This window comes from Eptesicus fuscus, chromosome 4 (assembly GCF_027574615.1).
Source record: "Eptesicus fuscus isolate TK198812 chromosome 4, DD_ASM_mEF_20220401, whole genome shotgun sequence".
NCBI classification, from domain to species: domain Eukaryota; kingdom Metazoa; phylum Chordata; class Mammalia; order Chiroptera; family Vespertilionidae; genus Eptesicus; species Eptesicus fuscus.
In genome coordinates, this window is record NC_072476.1 from 107,846,655 (window position 1) to 107,866,594 (window position 19,940).

Consider the following 19,940-nt stretch of genomic DNA (forward strand, 5'->3'; position numbering starts at 1 on the left):
ACAGCAATTGAGCTGAAATGGGAAGCCAGTGACCTTGTCTTGAATTTCCCCTAAATTACACTTTTGTTGGAGTGACTTGGGTGGGAGGGACTGAAAGAGATCAGAATGACTAAGGCTCCTCCAATCCAGCCTAACACTGAGTATTAAATAAGTTGTAAACTGCGATATTTGATTTTAAAAGGGGTCTGAAGGACCCTATTTTTTATCAACATCATACTTGCTTCAAAAGACAAACAATAAGATTACTAGTAGCATTCTCACTTTATCTTAGTTAGTATTTCCTTGTTATTCATTCTTGCTTACACAGGTAATGTACATCACTACCCCCAAAGTTAACTAACTAAAGAAATCTTAACCCCCAAGCTATAGTTGAAAAACCAGATTCATGGGCCCCAGCCCAGGTCAGCCACTCAGAATCCTGGGTCGGAGTTTCAGAAGCTCCCACAGGGTTCTGCAGTCACTGGAATGTGGACCCGCTCTGCCAGACTTGGCTTGTTCTTGAATGCATGCTGGTGAGTCACTGTGAGTAGCTGTGTCCTGGCCTCACTGAAGAGACCTGGCTGTGGAGAATTCTCTTAGAAAGCGACAGGGTGGAAGTCTGGTCTGAAAACTCTCACTGGCAGCTTCGTTTCCTTCCAGAGACCTGCGGAAGAAACCCTGCACGAAGCAGCAGAACCTGGTAATGATTTAAATCTTTTATTTCAAAATCAACCTTTAGACAAAGAACATAAGCAGGCACAAGCATTTTGGCATGTGGCACAGACTACGTAAAACTTGATGGTTTTTCTTGTGTTTAAACATGAAACTGTTATGTGTTCACACAGAATAGGGTATACAGACGTCGTAGTATAAAATGCACACTGGAAATTTATATAATGTTATTAACTGATGCTATCCCAATAAATTTAATTTAAAAAGAATTCAACAGGAAAATGTAGTTCAAACTGCATTAAAAACTCATAATGAAAAAATATTTTATTAAAACATGAGGACTAAATTCTTCAAAACAAAGAAAGCCTGAGGAGAAAATCCAGATTAAAGGAGACAAAAGACTTGTGACAATCAAATGCTATATATGATTCTGGGCTGCATCCTGGACTGGATGGAAAATGTTATAAAGGACATTATTAATCAATGGACAAAATTATGGTTGGTGGGTTAGTTAAGAATATTGTATGTTATGTTAAATTTCTTGAAGTTGATCATCATACTGGGATAATATGAGAGATTTTCTTATTCTTAGGTAATGAACATTGAAATATTTAGGTGTAAGGAACATAAAACACATAGTTTAATCTGAAGTGATTCAGCAAAATATGTATGTAAATCGAGAATGATAAATCAAATGAGGCAAAATGTTAACAATTGCTGAATCTGGTTGAAGGGCATATGAGAATACTTTGTACTATTTTTACAACTTTTCTGTAAAAATATTTTCAAATTAAAGTAAAATTAAAAACAAAGAAACAAACAAGAAAGTAGACTGGCTGTTGTTTTGAGAGATGACATGAGGGTCCCTGAAATCAGTGATGTTAGCAACTCTAAAATCCCATGATTCTCTACTGCCTTTGTTTCAATGTACCAAAAACATTCTCAATACAATCTCAGAATTCATATACAATTTCTTGCTGAAACTACTTGTGTCTGATAGTTTCACAACTGATGATATGACTATCAGTTCCTAATCCCCAAGCTATTAACCCCAATATTTAAAATTGTGCTTCATGAGTTAACATGTTATCCAATGATAATTTGTATAGACAAAAGAAAATTCTATTTGTCCCCCATATCATCAGTTGAAGATAATTTGTTATTGCAAGCAATTTTACCCTTCACATTGAATTTCTTGCAGAATGTAATGGCTTTTCAAGAAAGCGCATACGGTCTTCATCTTTTTCTTTGGAAACTACAGATTCTGAGTCCCAAGGAGGTAGGTATAGTGTAGACTGTGAGTTTCTGTTATGTTTACTCTGAGTATAAAATTTCTAAGAAACTTTTCAAGTGGATAATTTTTAAACGTCTACCCACTGGATAGTGCTTATAATATATGGTTATATAAAAATAGCAGATTGTTTTCATAAAACCATACAGTGAGTACATTCAATTGGTCAACATTGAAAAAAGACTGAAAGGATGTAAGCCACAATGTTAGGAATGGTTATTTCAGGTAATGGGATTATGAGTGATTTGGTGTATTTTGCTATGTTTACAAAGTTTCTGCATTAAGTATGTATTAGTTTTGTAGGGAAAACAGCCATCCTAATATATAAAGATCCAGGTGCTGTCACGACCAAACTGACGACCGGTCACCCTGAAGTGCATGGAGCACCTCTCGGTCCCCCCCACTCCCCCGGCCCCCGAGCCGCTCACCATGAAGGGGGTGTGTGGCCGTGGGCAGGGCTGGGGACTGTTGAGTGGTGGTGGTGACTGCAGGCTGCTTCATGGGGCAGCAGCGAGCTTAGCAGAGCAGTCACCAGGTGGTAGCGAGTTTCACGGAGCAGTCGTGGGGCAGGGGGAGTTTTGCAAAGCGTCCAGTGGCGAGCTTCGCGGGGTGGCAACAAGCTTCACGGAGCAGTCAAGGAGCAGGGGGAGCCTCATGGAGCAGTGGAGGGGCTGCGAGCATTGCGAAGCATCCTGGAGTAGGGAACTTCACATAGCATCACAGGGCAGCAGAGGCTAGCGATGGAGGCCAGGCTAGGCCTAGGGACCTTAACTGTGCACGATTTCGTGCACACTGGGCCTCTAGTTTTCTCATAAGTAACCACCTACTTAAATAAATAGATGTCCACCTTTTAAAAAGACATTTTGTTCTAAGAACATCATTATATAGTACTGTATTCTGAATAATCAGTGAGTTAGTTTGCCTCTCTTCTACACTCAAAGCACTCCGGTGATTCCTTTTAGAGTTGATTGCATTGCTCTCCACCTTGTCATACAGCTCTTTATGCTACATCTGTCTCCTCCACTGTAAGTTCCTTGAGATCATTTTCATGCCTGATAGAGTATCTTAACACATTGTGGACGGATCACGAGAATTCTCCACTTCATATTACACAGTGTTTTACAAAGTATCATACTTTAAAAAGATATTAGCTTGTAAGAGCATGCAATAAATAACTTCAAAATGCAATGGGTATTTAATTTTAAAGCGTGCCTTTAACATTTATGTAAAACATTTTTTGTACTCATTCAATAGAAACTTATCTGGCCACTAGGTAAAGCTAGCCATAAAACTACTAGTCCACAATGTGTTAAACATGGTGAGCACTCAAAGAGCTTCTAGAACCTTTAGCTTGTCACTCTGACCTTCCCAAATCCATTCTCATTAATGATGATCTTTCTCAGTTGCTATAAAATACTGACATTTTAGTGGCAAACATAGTAGAGGTCTTAACAAAGTATGAACAGAAGAATACCTTAAGAACTTTACAGATCCAGACCATACATCTGTTTATTTTTGGAAGAAAGTTTGAACTTGATGATTATTTTAGGATTTCATGTTTATGATAGCAATGTACTGTATAAGGCAGCCCTATGAAAGAACTTGCTTTATTTTACTTATTATTGTCCATGTACATGGTTTATAATACATATAGTTGTATAAACAAGATATACAACTATACTTTAGATTCTTATTCTAAAGTTTATGCTTTAGATTTATATTTTAAAGTTTAGAATATTAATCCTTTTGTACTTTTCATTAATTAAAACATTACTTCCTTTTATTTGAAATTTATAATGCTTTGCTAAGCATTATAAAAACTATTTTATTTTAATTAAAGATTTGAAATGGTTGGAACATTTTCTACATTAAAATTATGATTTATATTCTTGGGTGTTTTTGTTTCTACTGAACAACCAACTGCCTTTTCCAAGTTAAGCTTGCCACTAGAAATAAAAACCCCCCACAAACTACTCACTTTTTTTCACTGATCCTCATGTACCTGGGAACCACCGCATATTCAAATTAGTGAATTTATATTCTTATTAAGAATTCCAAGCATGACTGAGCAACAGTATGTCAGATACCTTTCAGATACAGAAGAGATGCTTCTAGCTCAGTAGGCCCCTCTAAGCCTCACTGACACGTTACAGACATTAAGAGGAACGGGGTCCTAATCCCAGCGGATTTGTTTACTGTGTTTGTGCATAAAGCAAAGGGATGGCTTTGAGTTATCGAGAAAACTGCTTTAATTTTCCTTATTTTAATCAGACCAAAAAGGTCAGATATACAAAAAGGAAAGAATGAATAAAGAAACCTTCATATCAGTAAGCACCATTCCTTTGTATGTAGTACAGAATATTGGTCGTATTACAACCGAGAAAAATTGCATAATTTTATATGATCAATTCATTGTTGCTTTTCAAGAATGAAGATGATAAATATCATTTAATTGAATTTTGAATTATAGAAGCAGTTCTACCCCCAAATTTGTAGCAGGCTATAATACTTTGAAAAAGCAATTCTTATTCTTTTCTCATCTCCGTTACTCAAATGCTCCCAGGCTTCTGTTTCTGTAACCAGGAGGTGATCACTTTGAAATAAATGTATAATAATTCTGTGCTTGTAGCCACCACCACAGTCTTAGCCCACAGTGCCTCAGTATTCCATTTCATGATTCTAAAGACGGCCTATTCTGTTAATGACCTAATTTTCACTTACATTTATGAGAGGAAACAGAACTATGTAGCAAAACTCATCCTGCCACCGCGCATTTTTAGCAGTCAGCGCTCTCCTGTGCACTGCCTCCTACTCTAGTAGTGCGGACACTGACATCTACTGGTGAGTTCCATGCGAGACTGTTAGAACCCAAATCATAAACGGACCCACTCTCCTAGACTTAAATTTTTCTAAATATTTTTTTTCTTACAGTGAAGAAAAACAATGTTTTTATGACACCAACTCTTGTGCAAAGGAATGTTGGCATGAACAGTGCAGAACAAAGTATGTAGTTTCTCTATTATGAAAACCTCAGAAATTACATTTTACCATCTATATTTTAATCTGTGTGTGTGTGTGCGTGTGTGTTGGTGGGGATGGAGGTAAGGCTGAGTGACAAAACATGAAAGAAGGTATTTGATAAGCCCAGTCCCATGGCCAAAATAAATACTTATTGGGTAAAATCTTGGCTGGAATTATGTAGTAAGCAATTCACTGGCTATTTTGACTGTGAATAATCATAATCATTAAATTAGTCAAAAAAATATGGAGAAAGAAGTATTTCACTTAAGATATATTGACTCTTTAATTCTGTTCCATTAAGGTCCTTTGAAACATTCTGAACATGTTCTAAGACCTGCTATTTTGCAGCCACCTCGAGCTCAAAGGCGTGAAAAAGTAAGACACAATGCATTGGAACACTGCAAGACTAAAGAAAAAACAAAAAATAAGGTAAGAAAACTCTGCCATGGTAGGACTGACCTCAGTCCCTCATCTGTCCATTAGTAGGTTGCTGTGGGCCCCACACCAGTCATGAGCATTAGGAGTCATTAGGGGTCGTCTGAGCTTTCTGTGGTTGCAGAATCAGCTGCACAGCTGGAGAACAGCTGGACTAGATAGCAAAGAGCCCTCAGTGACCTTATTCCTCATGCCCTCTTAAGTTGGAGAGCTGTTCCCAAGAACACGTTTTGTGATCTCTCCGAAGCTGCAAAACTGAGTCCTACAGGACAGAAACCTTGTGGACTTGTTCCAGTGCCCTGATCCCATGTGCGAATAGGGAACGCAATGAGGTGCCAGGGGCTGGGAGTCGGAAGTCAAACGTAGGGCAGGGATTTCTGCATCTCCAACAGCTTTGCATCCTAGCGTGGCTTTGCTGGTTTAGGTCACACCAGGGATCCACCCAGACCCCTTTCCATGGATAACAGGAGAGGGAACCACCTGCACAGTGTAACTGGGAGGGGTTGGGAAGCCTCTGGAGATGATAAGAGTTCTCTCTTCCGTTGTGATACGTTATTTTCCTAGGAAGTGCGCTTGTGGGCTAAGGACTGCTGTGGGTGGCTGAATCAGGCTTCGTGGACCTTTTAAAGGACATACTCATTTTGCTCAGGCCATGTAGATATGGGTTTGGGATATTCTCTTGCTATAGTTCTAGCTGTTTCCTCCAGAAGTGGGCACTTCAGAGGAATGAGACACAACATCAGTTAGTTGGAATTTAAGAGTTAATTCCATCAGTCATTTATTTCCAGCTAAACTATTGAGGGTTGGTCCACCTCATTTTGTTTTGTTTTTCCGTACTGAACATAAGGATAGCAACACATGGAGCGTTAAAAAAATACCAGTGATTTCATCAATTCAATGAAAAGAAATCCAGTTGGTAGTAATCCTACCTCTGCTACTATGTATGTTTGCATTCTTTTTTTTTTATATATATATTTTTATTGATTTCAGAGAGGAAGGGGCAGAGAGGGAGAGAGAGAGAGAGATAGAAACATCAATGATGAGAGAGAATCATTGATAGCAGCTGCCTCCTGCACACCCCCAATGGGGATCGAGCCAGCAACCCGGGCATGTGCCCTTGACTGGAATCGAACCTGGGACCCCCCAGTTCCCAGGCCGACGCTCTACTCACTGAGCCAAACCAGCCAGGGCTATGTTTGCATTCTTGGAAAAAAGCACCCAACCTTTTCTTTCTATTAGTGAAGTGAGGGAGTTGAACTTAGTCAACATTTGCCAACATTTTTATATTTCTAAATCTTTATTTTTGGTAAAATATGATTTCATGAGACCCATTGTAAGTTAAAAAAACATTTTATTATTTATGCATGGTTTATGATGTGATTTTTAAGTAACACATGTTTTAAATTTTAAATCAGTATATTATTAAAAGTTTTCATTTCTAATAATCATCACATATTACTTAAAAGCTTTTATTTATTTACGAAGTGATACATGTTAATTTTTTAAAAGTTTATAAGAAAAAGTATGTGTTGACTAATTCTAAAATGTTATTATATTGCATTTGATTTTGTAACAGTATTACCATAAATTATAGATTAAAATTTTTATTACATGTTATGAAATCAAAAGTAGATCAATATTTCTTCTTTGGCATGTTTTTTAAAATCTTAATTGCATATTTAAATAGTAAAATATATTTCTTTCATTTTCTTTCTAAGTGATTAAGCATAAGGGAAATTTTCAGGCTATTGTCTGTAAGCATTTCTTCTTGAACAACTCATGAAGGTTATGAATAGAACTTACTCTTCATTAGTGAAAAGCCTAATTGGATATGCCCATCATTTTCTATTTAATGATGATCTTTGGACATCTAAAGAAAAGCTAAATGCTATGTAAGAATTCTGACAAAATAGATGTAATTTATAGATCTAGTGAAAATTATTTCTAGGTGAATTTTATAGAATCACTAGAGGCCCGGCGCATGAAAATTCATGCACTGGAGGGGAGGGTCCCTCAGCCCAGCCTGCCCCCTCTAACAGCCTGGGAGCCCTCAGGGGTAGGAGGCGACCTGGTGATCAGGGGAAGGTGACGCCCCATCACACCTCTGCTGCTGCCACTGCCGGCAGCGCAAGCCTTGGCCGGCCCTGGTTACCTGAGCCTCGGGCAGCTCTGGGCAGCTGGGCAGCCGCCATCTGAGGCTTGTCTGCACCTTGGGCCGGCCCTGGGCAGCTGGGCAGCTGCTATCCAAGGCTTGCCTGCGCCTCGGGCCGGCCCTGGGCGTCTGGGGGGCTGAGGGGACTGGGGGACTCCAGAGGCAGGCGCACGGAACAGCTGGGCCCGCCTGGGGGTGGGTCCGGCCTTGCTGTGCGCCTGCCTCCCTGGTGCAGCTGAGGGGACTGGGCACCACCATCTTGTGGCTGTGGGCGCTGCCATCTTTGAGGGCATGGCAGTCAATTAGCATATTCCCTCCTTATTGGCTATGGGCACCACCATCTTTGAGGGCATGGCAGTCAATTAGCATATTCCCTCCTTATTGGCTATGGGCACCACCATCTTTGAGGGTGGGGCAGTCAATTAGCATATTCCCTCCTTATTGGCTGTAGGCACTGCCATCGTTGAGGGCAGGGCAGTCAATTAGCATATTCCCTCCTTATTGGCTGTGGGTGCTGCCATCTTTGAGGGTAGGGCAGTCAATTAGCATATTCCCTCCTTATTGGCTGTGGGTGCTGCCATCTTTGAGGGCAGGGCAGTCAATTAGCATATTCCCTCTTTATTAGATAGGATTATTTTCATGTTCCTTATTAACTTGTTAAAATCAGAAGATTTTTATACATCTTGTCATTAATCAGTGGTCACTTATTGTGCATAATTTAAACCATATATGCCTAATAAAAACTATTTTAAGCAAAGTAATAGTAAAATCTCTGATTTTGGCTGAGTGATGAATCCTCTGTGTGACTGAGTCATGAACATATATTTTGATTGTTGCTAACCAATGACACATATTCTCTTGATATATATTTCTCATCTCTCAAATTCTGTTATAATGGGGGAACTACTCAAAATTATTTCTATTGGTTGATATAAGATTAAAGTAGAAACAGACCCATCTGTCTTTATTTTATTTATTTATTTATTTGATGGAAATATTTATTTTTTTATTTTTATTTATTTCAGAGAGTAAGGGAGAGGGAGAGAGAGATAGAAACATCAATGATGAGAGAGAATCGTTGATTGGCTGCCTCCTGCACACCCCACACAGGGGATTTATTTTTTAATATATTTTTACTAGATGCCCGATGCATGAAATTTGTGTAAGAGTAGGCCTTCCTTCCCCCAGCTGCCAGCACCAGCTTCCCTCTGGCACCCGGGACCTGAGCTTTCCTCACAGCCCAGCTTCATTGGGAAGGTCCTCTGGAAGGACATCTGGTCTAATTAGCATATTATGCTTTTATTATTATAGATTATTATTTATTTATTATAAATTATTATTATAGATTTCCGAGAGGAAGGGAGAGGTAGAAACATCAATGATGAGAGAATCATTGATCGGCTGCCTCCTGCATGCCCCACACTAGGGATTGAGCCTGCAACCCGGGCATGTGCACCGACCGGGACTCGAACCATGGTTCATAAGTCAAAGCTCAACTATTGATCCATGCTGGCCAGGCCCACCTGCCTTTAAAGACATGAACTCCCTACCACATCTCTGGTAGGGGAAGGAAGGTGTCCACAAAACATTGGAGACACTAGATCTGATCTTTCTAGGGTTCCTTCCAGTTCTAAAAGTGCCCACTGCTTCATTTATACATTAACACATATGTACATGTGCACATTACTAATTGATTAAGTTACCAGTCCAATGTTCCCAGGTGAAGAGATGGAGTTTCCTCCCACATTGATTGGATGGTGGTGATGGTGAAGCTCTTAGTTGCTTCCAGGGATTAAATAAACCTGAAAGCTAGATTTACTAACCTAGAAATGGGAATTAACTCCACTTGGCTAAAAAAGGAACAAAAGGAGTGGGATTTCTGAAATATTAGGACCAAGTGTATATTCTCTGGTGTCAGACAGACCCAGGCTCAAACATCAGCCCCATTCCCGGTTGTCCAGGCCTAGCCTAGCCAAGTTATTTGAACTCGTTGGGTTAGTTCACACATCTGGGAAATGTGGATAATAAATAATAGGTGTACAAAGTGTATAGAGTTGCTGTGAACAGAGAATGAGATACATATAATGCTCAGGGAAGTACTTGAATACAGTAGATTTTTAATACATTTAACTATAACTATTATTTCCTTGTCTGATGCCGCCATAGGAAGCAATTTAAATGAACTTCTTGATGGATTTCTTTTCATTCAGATTTCTGAGAAGAACTCCTGTTTGCTAAATGAAAATTTGCCAAGTGCCGGAATTTCAATCCAGCTGTCTACCAACCAGATTCTTTTGGGTGCTGCATCAGTAGGGTGAGTGCTGTTCCTTCATTGTTGCTTTCTTTTATCGTTATAACCATTTACAGAAAATAATTTTCTGACATCATAGAGATAAATTGTCAATATTTCTGTTTGAAAGAAGATTTTATAAAGAACACAGTTTAAAATGCTTTTCAAAATGTCTCTAATATTGCAATATCATTAATATTGGATTGTATCATATATATATGATGGAATATTTATATATATATGATAGAATATTACTAGACCATAAAAAAAGAACGAAATCTTACTATTTGTGAAGCATGGATGAACCTAAAGGGTATTATGCTAAATGAAATAAGCCAGTCAGAAAAAGACAAATACCATATGATTTCACTTATGTGTGGAATCTAAAGAACAATATAAATGAATAAACAAAACAGAAACAGATTCATAGTTATAGAGAACAGACCGATGGCTGCCAGAGGGGAGGGGAATTGGGGGTTGGGGTGAAAAAGGGGAAGGGATTGAGAAGTACAGATTGGTAATTACAGATTAGTCAAGGGGATGTAAAGCACAGCATAGGGAATATAGTCAGTAATACTGTAATAACTATGCATGGTGCCAGGTGGGTACTGGAAGTATCAGGAGGAGTACTTTGTAAAGTATATTATTGTCTAATTACTATGCTTTACATCTGACAATAATACAAAATAATATTAAATGTAAACTATAATTGAAAAAATTTTTTAATTAAAAAATAAGTCAATCATTGATGAAAGGAGGAAAAAGCAATAGTTATAGCAAAAAGAAGCTATTAAACACCAACACACATATAAATAAAATAGCAAATGCTTATTTCTTTTTTTTAGATGTCAACCGAATGAAGATAAGTATTCTTTTAAAAGCTGCAGTTCTGACTTCGTTTTTGGAGAAAACATGGTAGAAAGAGTTTTGGTAAGATTTTGGCAAATGTTTCTCTTATTATGTAGGGAGCTGTCACTTCAAATTTCTGAAGACAAATTAATTAAAACAATGTTACATTGGAGCATAGTCTTTCACTCCTGGGTTCAAAGGCACGTTTTCTTTCTTCAACTGGGAAGAGTCTCCTGGGAAGCTAGTTTTCGATGTTAGAATAATAGACAGGAACCCACAGAGGAAGAGAATTGTGTAATTATAACATTATTACTGATGAGTAATATTAAAATAGTTCTTGACCCGTGTTAACCTAAAGGTACCCAAGGAAATCCCAGAATTACCTGTAATAGTTACTAGGTGTACCAGTTAATAATGCAGATATTTTTTCAATAGATGGAGTTACCCATATGTTGATATATATGCGATTTGATATGTATGGTATTTTGTTGTATTGACAGCAAGCTTCAAAACTTCTTATATCAAATTTGCTGAAGGTGTTAACATCATAGATATTTTTACGCTTAAAAATGTTGAATTTCGTGCCAAAAAAAAGAGCATTTGTGGGACATTTTAATTCATTACTTTATTTTGAAGAAAAGTGCTGCTGAAAGTTATCATATACTTAGGGAAGCTTATGGTGAACATGCTCCATCTCAAGATACTTGTGAACACTGGTTTAAAGGCTTTAAAAGTTTTGATGTGAATGACAAAGAACGTCCAGGTCAACCGAAAAAGTTTGAAGACCAACAATTACAAGCATTATTGGATGAAGATGCGTGTCAAACTCAAAACAACTTGCAGAAAGATTAAATGTTGTTCAGCAAACAATTTCCAATCGTTTACAAGTAATGGGAAAGATTTTAAAGGAAGGAAAAATGGGTGCCACATCAACTGAATGAAAGACAAATGGAAAACCGAAAAGTCATCAGTAAAATGTTGCTTCAACGACATGAAAGAAAGTCTTCTTTGCATCGAATTGTGACTGGTGATGAAAAGTGGCTTTATTTTGAGAATCCCAAATGCACAAAATCATGGGTTGATCCAGGTCAACCATCAACATTGACTGCAAGGCCAAATCGCTTTGGAAAGAAGACAATGCTCTGCATTTGGTGGGATCAGGAAGGTGGGACCAGGAGCTTCTACAACCAGGTAAAACCATACTGATACTGATCGCTACCAACAACAAATAATCAATTTGAACCACGCTTTGATCTGAAACGACCAGAATGTGCCAGAAGACAAGGCAAAGTAATTTTGCTTCATGATAATGCACCATCACACACTTCAAAACCAGTTAAAGACACGTTAAAAGATCTTGCCTGGGAAGTATTAACCCACCCTCTATATTCACCAGACCTTGCTCCTTCAGATGACCACTTGTTTCGATCAACGGCACACGCACTTTCTGAGCAGCACTTCAAAACGTACGAAGAAGTGGAAAGTTGGGTCTCTGAATGGTTTGCCTCAAAACAAGAAAAGTTCTATTGGGACGGTATCCACAAATTACCTAGAGATTGGGGAAATGTGTAGCTAGGACATTACTTTGAATAAAGGACTTTTGATGTTTCTCTTGAAATTATCGTGTTTTCTTTGATTACAATATCTGCATTATTAACCAGTACACCTAGTAGATAAGCTCAACTGGTAATGACATCTTAATATCGTTTTTCAATAGCATTTTTTTGGTAATAAGATGTATTTAAAATTGTTTGCCAATTTTTTTCTCATTAGCCTTAACCTTTCCCTTCAAGGTCTTACTTTGAAAACTGTTACTGTAACTTATTTGGGTCTAGCTTTAAGAGGAAAATCACTTGCCTGGGGGAATATACTTGCCAAGTGGTGACCCTGAACTGTCATTACTGCCCTCTTTATTCACTGTTGAGTATCCTGCATGAGGCAGTTGCTGCTCTGTCCTCCTTAGGGGATGTCTCTAAGACAGCATCATCTGGGGGAGGGGGGGTGTTATAGCAAAGTGAAAGCTATGGAGCAGGTGTGCCTGTGCTTTAATCTAGTCCATCACATCTGTGTACTCTTCCCAGCTTTTACCCAGACAAGAATCTTGGCTAAGATGGGCCTCGGTGGCTAGCTTGCCTTATGGGCTGCTAGTTACAGGGAGGACCCAAGGAGGCTGTAGAGATTTAAAAACCCATGAAAGGGCTCAGATTAATAGAAGGACTAACTCATGAGGCCAAGTTTATTCCAAGATTTTTAGGGCTTCCACAAATCAGTCACATTTATGATCTCCTTTATTCCATACCTCAGGCTAAATCCCAATCCCAAGAGCAGTTAGCATAGCTTTCTAGTTTAGAGGTGCTCTTTGGTCCCTCTCAAAATGAAGGTCAACACCTGCGTTCCCAGAGCTGGTGACCCACACCTTTGCATCTGAACCAGAATGGACCAACTTCCAGAGTGAAGTTCCAGGCAATATATTTAGGGATATTTACTCCATAACATTTAGTCCTAAATTTGACACCAGATTAGCTTCTATAAGATGTCACTGACAAAAATAAAGTATTTTATTAGCATTCAACTCAATGTAACAAAGGTATTGTGTTCTTATGCTATATAAAGCATTGGCATCGGTCTTCAGTTTGCCTGCATATTAGCTGTCTGGTGAGCCTTTCCAGTATTTTTATGCCTGGACATCTCCCTAAACCAACCGTATCAGAATATTTTGGTTGCGGCCAGGTGTCAGGCGATTCTAATATACAGCCAGGCTTGAAAACTGCGTGAGACAGACAGGTACCTACACCAAGGACCTAATCAGGACTACAGATTTACTTTGAGGAGGCACCTGTGCACTCTCCTAGGGGCATTTTACATTTGGATTACAAAAGAATCTGCACTTCCTATGTTATTTATTTATTTTTTAATTTCTTTATTGATTAAGGTGTCACATATTTGTCCTCATCCCCCCATTCTCATCCCACACCCCTCCCCACGGATGCCCCAACCCCCTGTTGACCTTAACCATTGGTTAGGCTCGTATGCATGCACACAAGTCCTTTGGTTGATCTCTCCCCCCTACCCCCACCCTCTCCTACCCTCCCTCTGAGGCCCGATAGTCCGATTGATGCCTCCTTGTTTCTGGTTCTGTTCTTGTTCATCAGTCTATGTTGTTCATCATTTCCCCTAGATGAGCGAGATCATGTGTCACTGGAGATATACTTATAAGAACTGAATGTGAGACGAGCAATAATAGTTATGCTGACAGGCAAATGAATCAGTCTGTAGTGAGTTTCTTTCTGGACCAACAGTTCTTTTGAGACCCACTATCAATGTCCACCAGTTCCTTATGTGTACATGTCGGCACTGACTTTTCAGCTCTGGATGGTGGACAAATGGTGGTAATGCAGGTCCGACTCCCTCTGGTTTGGTCTCGGCCGGACCCAGGGGCATGGCTTCACCCGGACTCAGGGGCACGTGGCCTCACCCGGATCCAGGGGGCGCGTGGCCTCACCTGGACCCAGGTGTGCGCGGCCTCACCTGGACCCGGGACCCAGCCTCACCCGGATCCAGGGGCACACGGCCTCACCCGGACCCAGGATCCAGCTTCACCTGGACCCAGGGGCGCGTGGCCTCTCCCAGACCCAGGGGCGCATGGCCTCACCTGGACCCAGGTGCGCGTGGCCTCACCCGGACCCGGGACCCAGCCTCACCTGGATCCAGGGGCACACGGCCTCACCCGGACCCGGGATCCAGCTTCACCTGGACCCAGGGGCGCGAGGCCTCACCTGGACCCAGGGGTGCGTGGCCTCTCCCAGACCCAGGGGCGCGTGGCCTCACCCGGGCCTGGCACCCAGCCTCACCCGGATCCAGGGGCATGTGGCCTCTCCTGGACCCAGGGGCGTGGCCTCACCTGGACCCAGGGGCGCGACCTCACCTGGGCCCGGGACCCAGCCTCACCCGGACCCAGGGGCGCAGCCTCACCCGGACCCGGGACCACTTCCTATGTTATTGATAACATCCTACAGATAGGAGCAACAGAGAAAACTTGTATTTGTCTTCTGGTTAATCCTGTAATCCCATGGCCTAGTGATTTGGGGCTAGTATATCCTTCTGACTGGATAGCTGACCATGTGCTCTTAGAGGTAGTCATTAAGCTTTCTGTGCCTTAAATTTTCTTGAAATAATTATACCCGTCTCTACCAGTTTTAACAGATATCTTGACGTCCAGTTAAATAATGTGAACGAATCTTGAGTTTCAAAGGGAAATGACATAAACCTGAGTATCATTTCAGTTTTCCCTCTTCTGCAGGGGGCTATACAGGATCATAAATGGCAGGGAACTACTCAGTCCTTTTCACACAGGCCTTGGTTACAACACAGGTGCAAACACCCATTGTTGGCAAAAGCTGATGGGAGGAAAATGAAGATTGTTTCTATGAAGATGATCTCTGAGACAGCTCAGTGGGTTCTCTGGATAATTTTATCATCATTATTATTATTATTTTAATCCTTACCACAGGATATGTTCATGATTTTAGAAAGGAAGGAGGAGAGCGGGGAGGGGAGGCACATCAATGTGAGAGAAAAACATTGATCATTTGCCTCCCATACGTGCCCCTACAGGGGATTGAACCTGCAACCTAAGTATGTGCCCTGACTAGGAATTGAACAACTGAGCCACCCAGACAGGGCTATTATTATTATTATTATTATTATGTTTTAATGCTGTGGACAGAGACAGCGAATTGCTGGGCATACTGAAACACCTTGAAAGAGGTAATAGTTGCACCTCCTTGTAGGTATCAGGTTAGTCTGGCGGTAGCATGGAACAGCTGTTACCTCCTTTGGGGTCTCTAAAACTTCTCACATTGTCCCTGGAGCCAGATCCCACCCTAGTAGGCTGGTGGTCACTGGGCTATGCTTCCTGGGGATCAGGACCAAGGTCCTGCAGGGATAGGGAAGAACTTCCTGTTCAGCACAGAGGGAGCCCAAACGAAAACACAGCAGCTGGTTTTGTTTAAAACAGAAGAACAAAGATATCTTTTGGCTTCCTGCAAATATAAGAGGGTAAAATTAAGTAATGCATCTTTTCCCCTCCCAGGGTATGCAAAAACTCACCCAGCCTCAACATGAAAATGATTCCCATGCCAAGGAAAAGCCATTCAAATACACTCTAAAATTTCCTATCAACTCTCCAAACTCAAGTAAGAATTCTTTCACTTGTAAAACATTTAGTTTGACTCGTTTATTTCCTGTTTCCCCGTGTCATTTGTTTAACATCTATAAAATACAAAAACAATAGTCCAGTATTTTCAAATTTGTTGGTAAAGAATAAAGCATGTACATATAGTTACATGATATAGAAGCTTTTTAAAGTTTTTGACTTAATGACATAGCAAATCATTAAAGAGATTTACTTAACCTGAAGAACTTGGGTTTTTTGGAAACACTCGTTTTATAAAAAGTGGAAGAGATGCATTTAATAGGGGCAACAAAGAATGTTCACACTAGAAAAAACGGGGCCTTTTATGTGTTCCTCCCCTATTTTCACTTAGGAACAGACGCTATCAAGAATATATCCCTGATGGAATCAGCCGCTGCTCTCTCTTCCAAATCATCACCAAAATGCTTGCTGAAGAAAATTGATGTAATAACAGGGGAGGAAGCAGAATATAATGTGTTAAAGGTCTGTATATCATATATTGCTCTTTACAGATATAAAGTAGCCCTTACAGGTATAAAGTTATCATCCACAGGGACATGTTTTTTAAAAAGGCAGAAGTATACTTTTCAAGAAAACTGAGCTGCTTCAATAAAAAATGTTGGACACTTCCAAAAATTAAACCACTATTTTGTTGTATTCTTACGTTTGTGCGTATAACTTGCAGAAAAATGGGTTATTGGGTTTACAACTATTCACATTAGGAAGCAGACAGCTCAGGACCCTTTCTTAATCTGACTTCAACCTAAGTTGTGCCCTGCTCAACCTCCTTGTCCAATCGGTGCCGTTATCATAGGGTTTAAAATTTTAACTTACACAGAAGGCTTTCAAGTGCTGATAAGATGAATTTATTTTAGTTCAAGAGAGTAAAAGAGTTTTGTTTTCCTTTAGAAAGTTTGCAAGTTCTGAATTTCATATAAATCAGAACTTTCACAGATGCGTCTACAGTATCACCATCAGGTTTGAATGTGGAGAGGTCTAGGTATCAGCCCAGGCCTATGAAGTGTAATTACTACAACTTGATCGTTTTTCAACAAGGCACGGGTTTCCCTTAGTCTGTCTACATCTGCTCTTCCTTCTTTCCTCTTCTCCCCCACAGTCTGCTAATACGTTTACTATACAAGTGTGTCCCAAAGCGTAACCTCAGATCAGCTTAACCCTAGACCAGGCGTCCTCAAACTACGGCCCGCGGGCCACATGCGGGTGTTTTTGCCATTTTGTTTTTTTACTTCAAAATAAGATGTGTGCAGTGTGCATAGGAATTTGTTCATAGTTTTTTTTTAAACTATAGTCTGGCCCTCCAGCGGTCTGAGGGACAGTGAACTGGCCCCCTGTTTAAAAAGTTTGAGGACCCCTGCCCTAGACTATGGAAGTAATTGTGACGGGTGAGACCCTGGCCTGCTGTATTTTCAACAAGTCGTCCAGGTGACTCACGAACACAGTGACCTTTGAGAGCCACTGGTATTTTAAATTACAGTAGGGTACTCTGGTCTCACATCTTAGTTCTCATGCTCTGTTCTTTAAAATATTTAAAGCATACAAATATTTCCATGATTGCTTTACCTTCAAATAAATTACATAGCTCAAATAGCATTGTTTACTTTAAAAGTTGGTGTTTATATAGTATAGAGGTGGGGCAAAAGTCGGTTTACAATAGTTCAAATGCAAAATAATACAATAATTAATAAGTAATAATTTAAGAATAAACTCTATTTCATGTATGTACTCACAACTATAAACCTACTTTTACCACATCATGTATTGTTAAGTGAAAACGCAAGATACAGAAAGGAGTATGCTATTCTACCATTTACAGGAAAAAAAGGGGAACATATAATGTATTGTCATATATACATATACACTTATATATGGAGAATTAACAAACTATTAGCAATAGTGATTACTGTTACAGGAGGTAGAAAGTACAAATGGGAAGCTAGGTTTGGGGAGGGACTTCTCACTTTGTACATCTTGCTTTTTAAAAAATCTTTATTGTTGAAAGTATTACATAAGTCCTCTCTTTTCTCCCATCTTCTTGCTTTGTGATGTTTGAACTATTAAAAAACTTGTATGTTTGTAAAGTTAAATAATATTTAAGTTTAAATAATATTTTAAAACTGATGTGTAAATCCTTAACAAAGGTTATTCTGGTAAAAGATCAAACAAATAAAAGTATAGGGAGGGATTTGAAGAAACTTTCTGTATGTTTGACATTTTAAAATATTGCCCTTCAGATCAACTGCAAGCTTTTTGTGTTCAACAAAACCACCCCGTCCTGGACTGAAAGGGGCCGGGGAGCTCTGAGACTGAACGACACAGCTGGCAGTGACCGTGGGGCCTTCCAGTCAAGACTAAGTAAGGGGTCCTCTGGGAAAGCAGGATGCTATGTCTCAGGGTAAAATCTCCAATATAGGTGCAAATCGTTGTCTGGAGATGTGTCATAAAGTACGTCAAGAAATCAGACTGTTGAAAACAAGGTTGTTTCCAATGTGCCATAGGAGCTTCCTGGTTAGAGCAGGCTCTTCTGTCAGAGGACACCGATTCCAGTTCTGGCCCTGCCACTGACTAACTGGTGACCTTAGACAAGTTAGTTAACCACTCTGCCCAGTGGTATCATTTTAGAAGGGGGATAATGGCCCCGGCCAGGTAGCTCAATTGGTAAGACTGGTGTCCCCATACATCAAGGTTGCAGGTTTGATCCTTGGTCAAGGCACATAGAAGAAGCAACCAATGAATGAATAAATAAGTGGAACAACAAATTGATGTTTCTTGTTCTCTCTCTTCCTTTTTCCCTCTTTCCCTCTCTCCCTCTCTCTCAAAATCAATAAATGAAAATTTAATAATAGCCCATAACCTGATTGTGAGAATTCAGTGAGATGATGTATGTAAAGTACCCATGAAGGAGCCCACCACATACCTAAATAGCAATCCATTATTATTTAAAGAGATATGATACAAATTATTTAAAAAGTGAAAATAGTTTTCCTAAAAAAGAATATTTGCCCTATAATTTACAATGCCATTCATAGCATGGTGTGTGGGTTGGGATGAAGGGTCAGTGTCCAAGGAATAAAGGTGTGTGGTTATTGAATCCTGCAGACAGAGTAATGGTTGGAATCTGGAGTCAGTCACACTGAAAGACTCAGGAGGTTTTGGCATCTGAGAGGCACATTGGCCCTCATTCAGAGGCCCAGACTTAAAGTGAGCCCACACGGAGATCTGGGTAGGGAGGATAGGTTTGGTTGACTGGTCAATACTAGCCAGTAAGAGCTGTGGAGGAGACCACAGATTGAAGTCGGATCTAAGTGTATGCATGTTTGTTGAGTTTCAGATATCGAGCTCAACAAATGGGTAGGGAATAGCATTCAGACTAAGAGAATAGAAACAGTGTCTTCAGTTCTGTAATTGGCAAACAGGTTTCTAGGTATTATTCCCAAGGCAGGTGATGGTTGTTTTTCTACTTTGGTTTAATTTCACTCCTTCCACTGCCTGCCAAAAGAACCACAAAACAACCTTTTATTTTTTTAAAAAAAATTATACAGGGCATACAAGTTCATTCTAGAAGACAGAAAATATGGAAGAACAGAAAGAAAGAAAATCACTCATAGGTCTATCTTCCTGTGATAGCTTCTGTTTATAATACATATTCTTCTAGACTTTGTTCTCTATCTACATAAATGTATACATATATTGAAAAAGGCGTGTTTCATGGTGTTTATATTGCTTTGCAACTGGATTTCTTCTTGTTTACATAGTATATACCATGATCACTTTTCTACATCAATAATTCTCTTTTCTTCAGTCTTTTTTTAAAAACATATATATTTCAGAGAGGAAGGAGAGGAAAGGAGATAGAAACATCAATGATGAGAGAGAATCATTGATTGGCTGCCTCCTGCATGCTCCACTGAGGATGGAGCCTGCAACCTGGGCATGTGAATCAAACTGTGACCTCCTGGTTCATAGGTCCAAGCTCAATCACTGAGCCACGCCAGCTGAGCCTCTTCAGTCTACTTAATGGGTTTATAATACCTTGAAT

At 39.9% G+C, this 19,940-nt stretch overlaps 1 protein-coding gene across 1 annotated transcript in view; it reads left to right on the forward strand.

Moving 5' to 3' along the window:
* The window catches only part of RANBP3L (RAN binding protein 3 like), a 42,409-nt gene that overhangs the window by 16,949 nt on the left and 5,520 nt on the right, over positions 1-19,940 (forward strand). Inside the window, exons 3-11 of the mRNA XM_054714370.1 lie at positions 640-679; positions 1,853-1,930; positions 4,874-4,945; positions 5,265-5,392; positions 9,761-9,864; positions 10,686-10,770; positions 15,782-15,884; positions 16,236-16,366; positions 18,136-18,256. Of these exons, the coding sequence (XP_054570345.1) occupies positions 640-679; positions 1,853-1,930; positions 4,874-4,945; positions 5,265-5,392; positions 9,761-9,864; positions 10,686-10,770; positions 15,782-15,884; positions 16,236-16,366; positions 18,136-18,256 (862 nt within the window). The remainder of the gene's footprint in view (positions 1-639; positions 680-1,852; positions 1,931-4,873; positions 4,946-5,264; positions 5,393-9,760; positions 9,865-10,685; positions 10,771-15,781; positions 15,885-16,235; positions 16,367-18,135; positions 18,257-19,940) is intronic.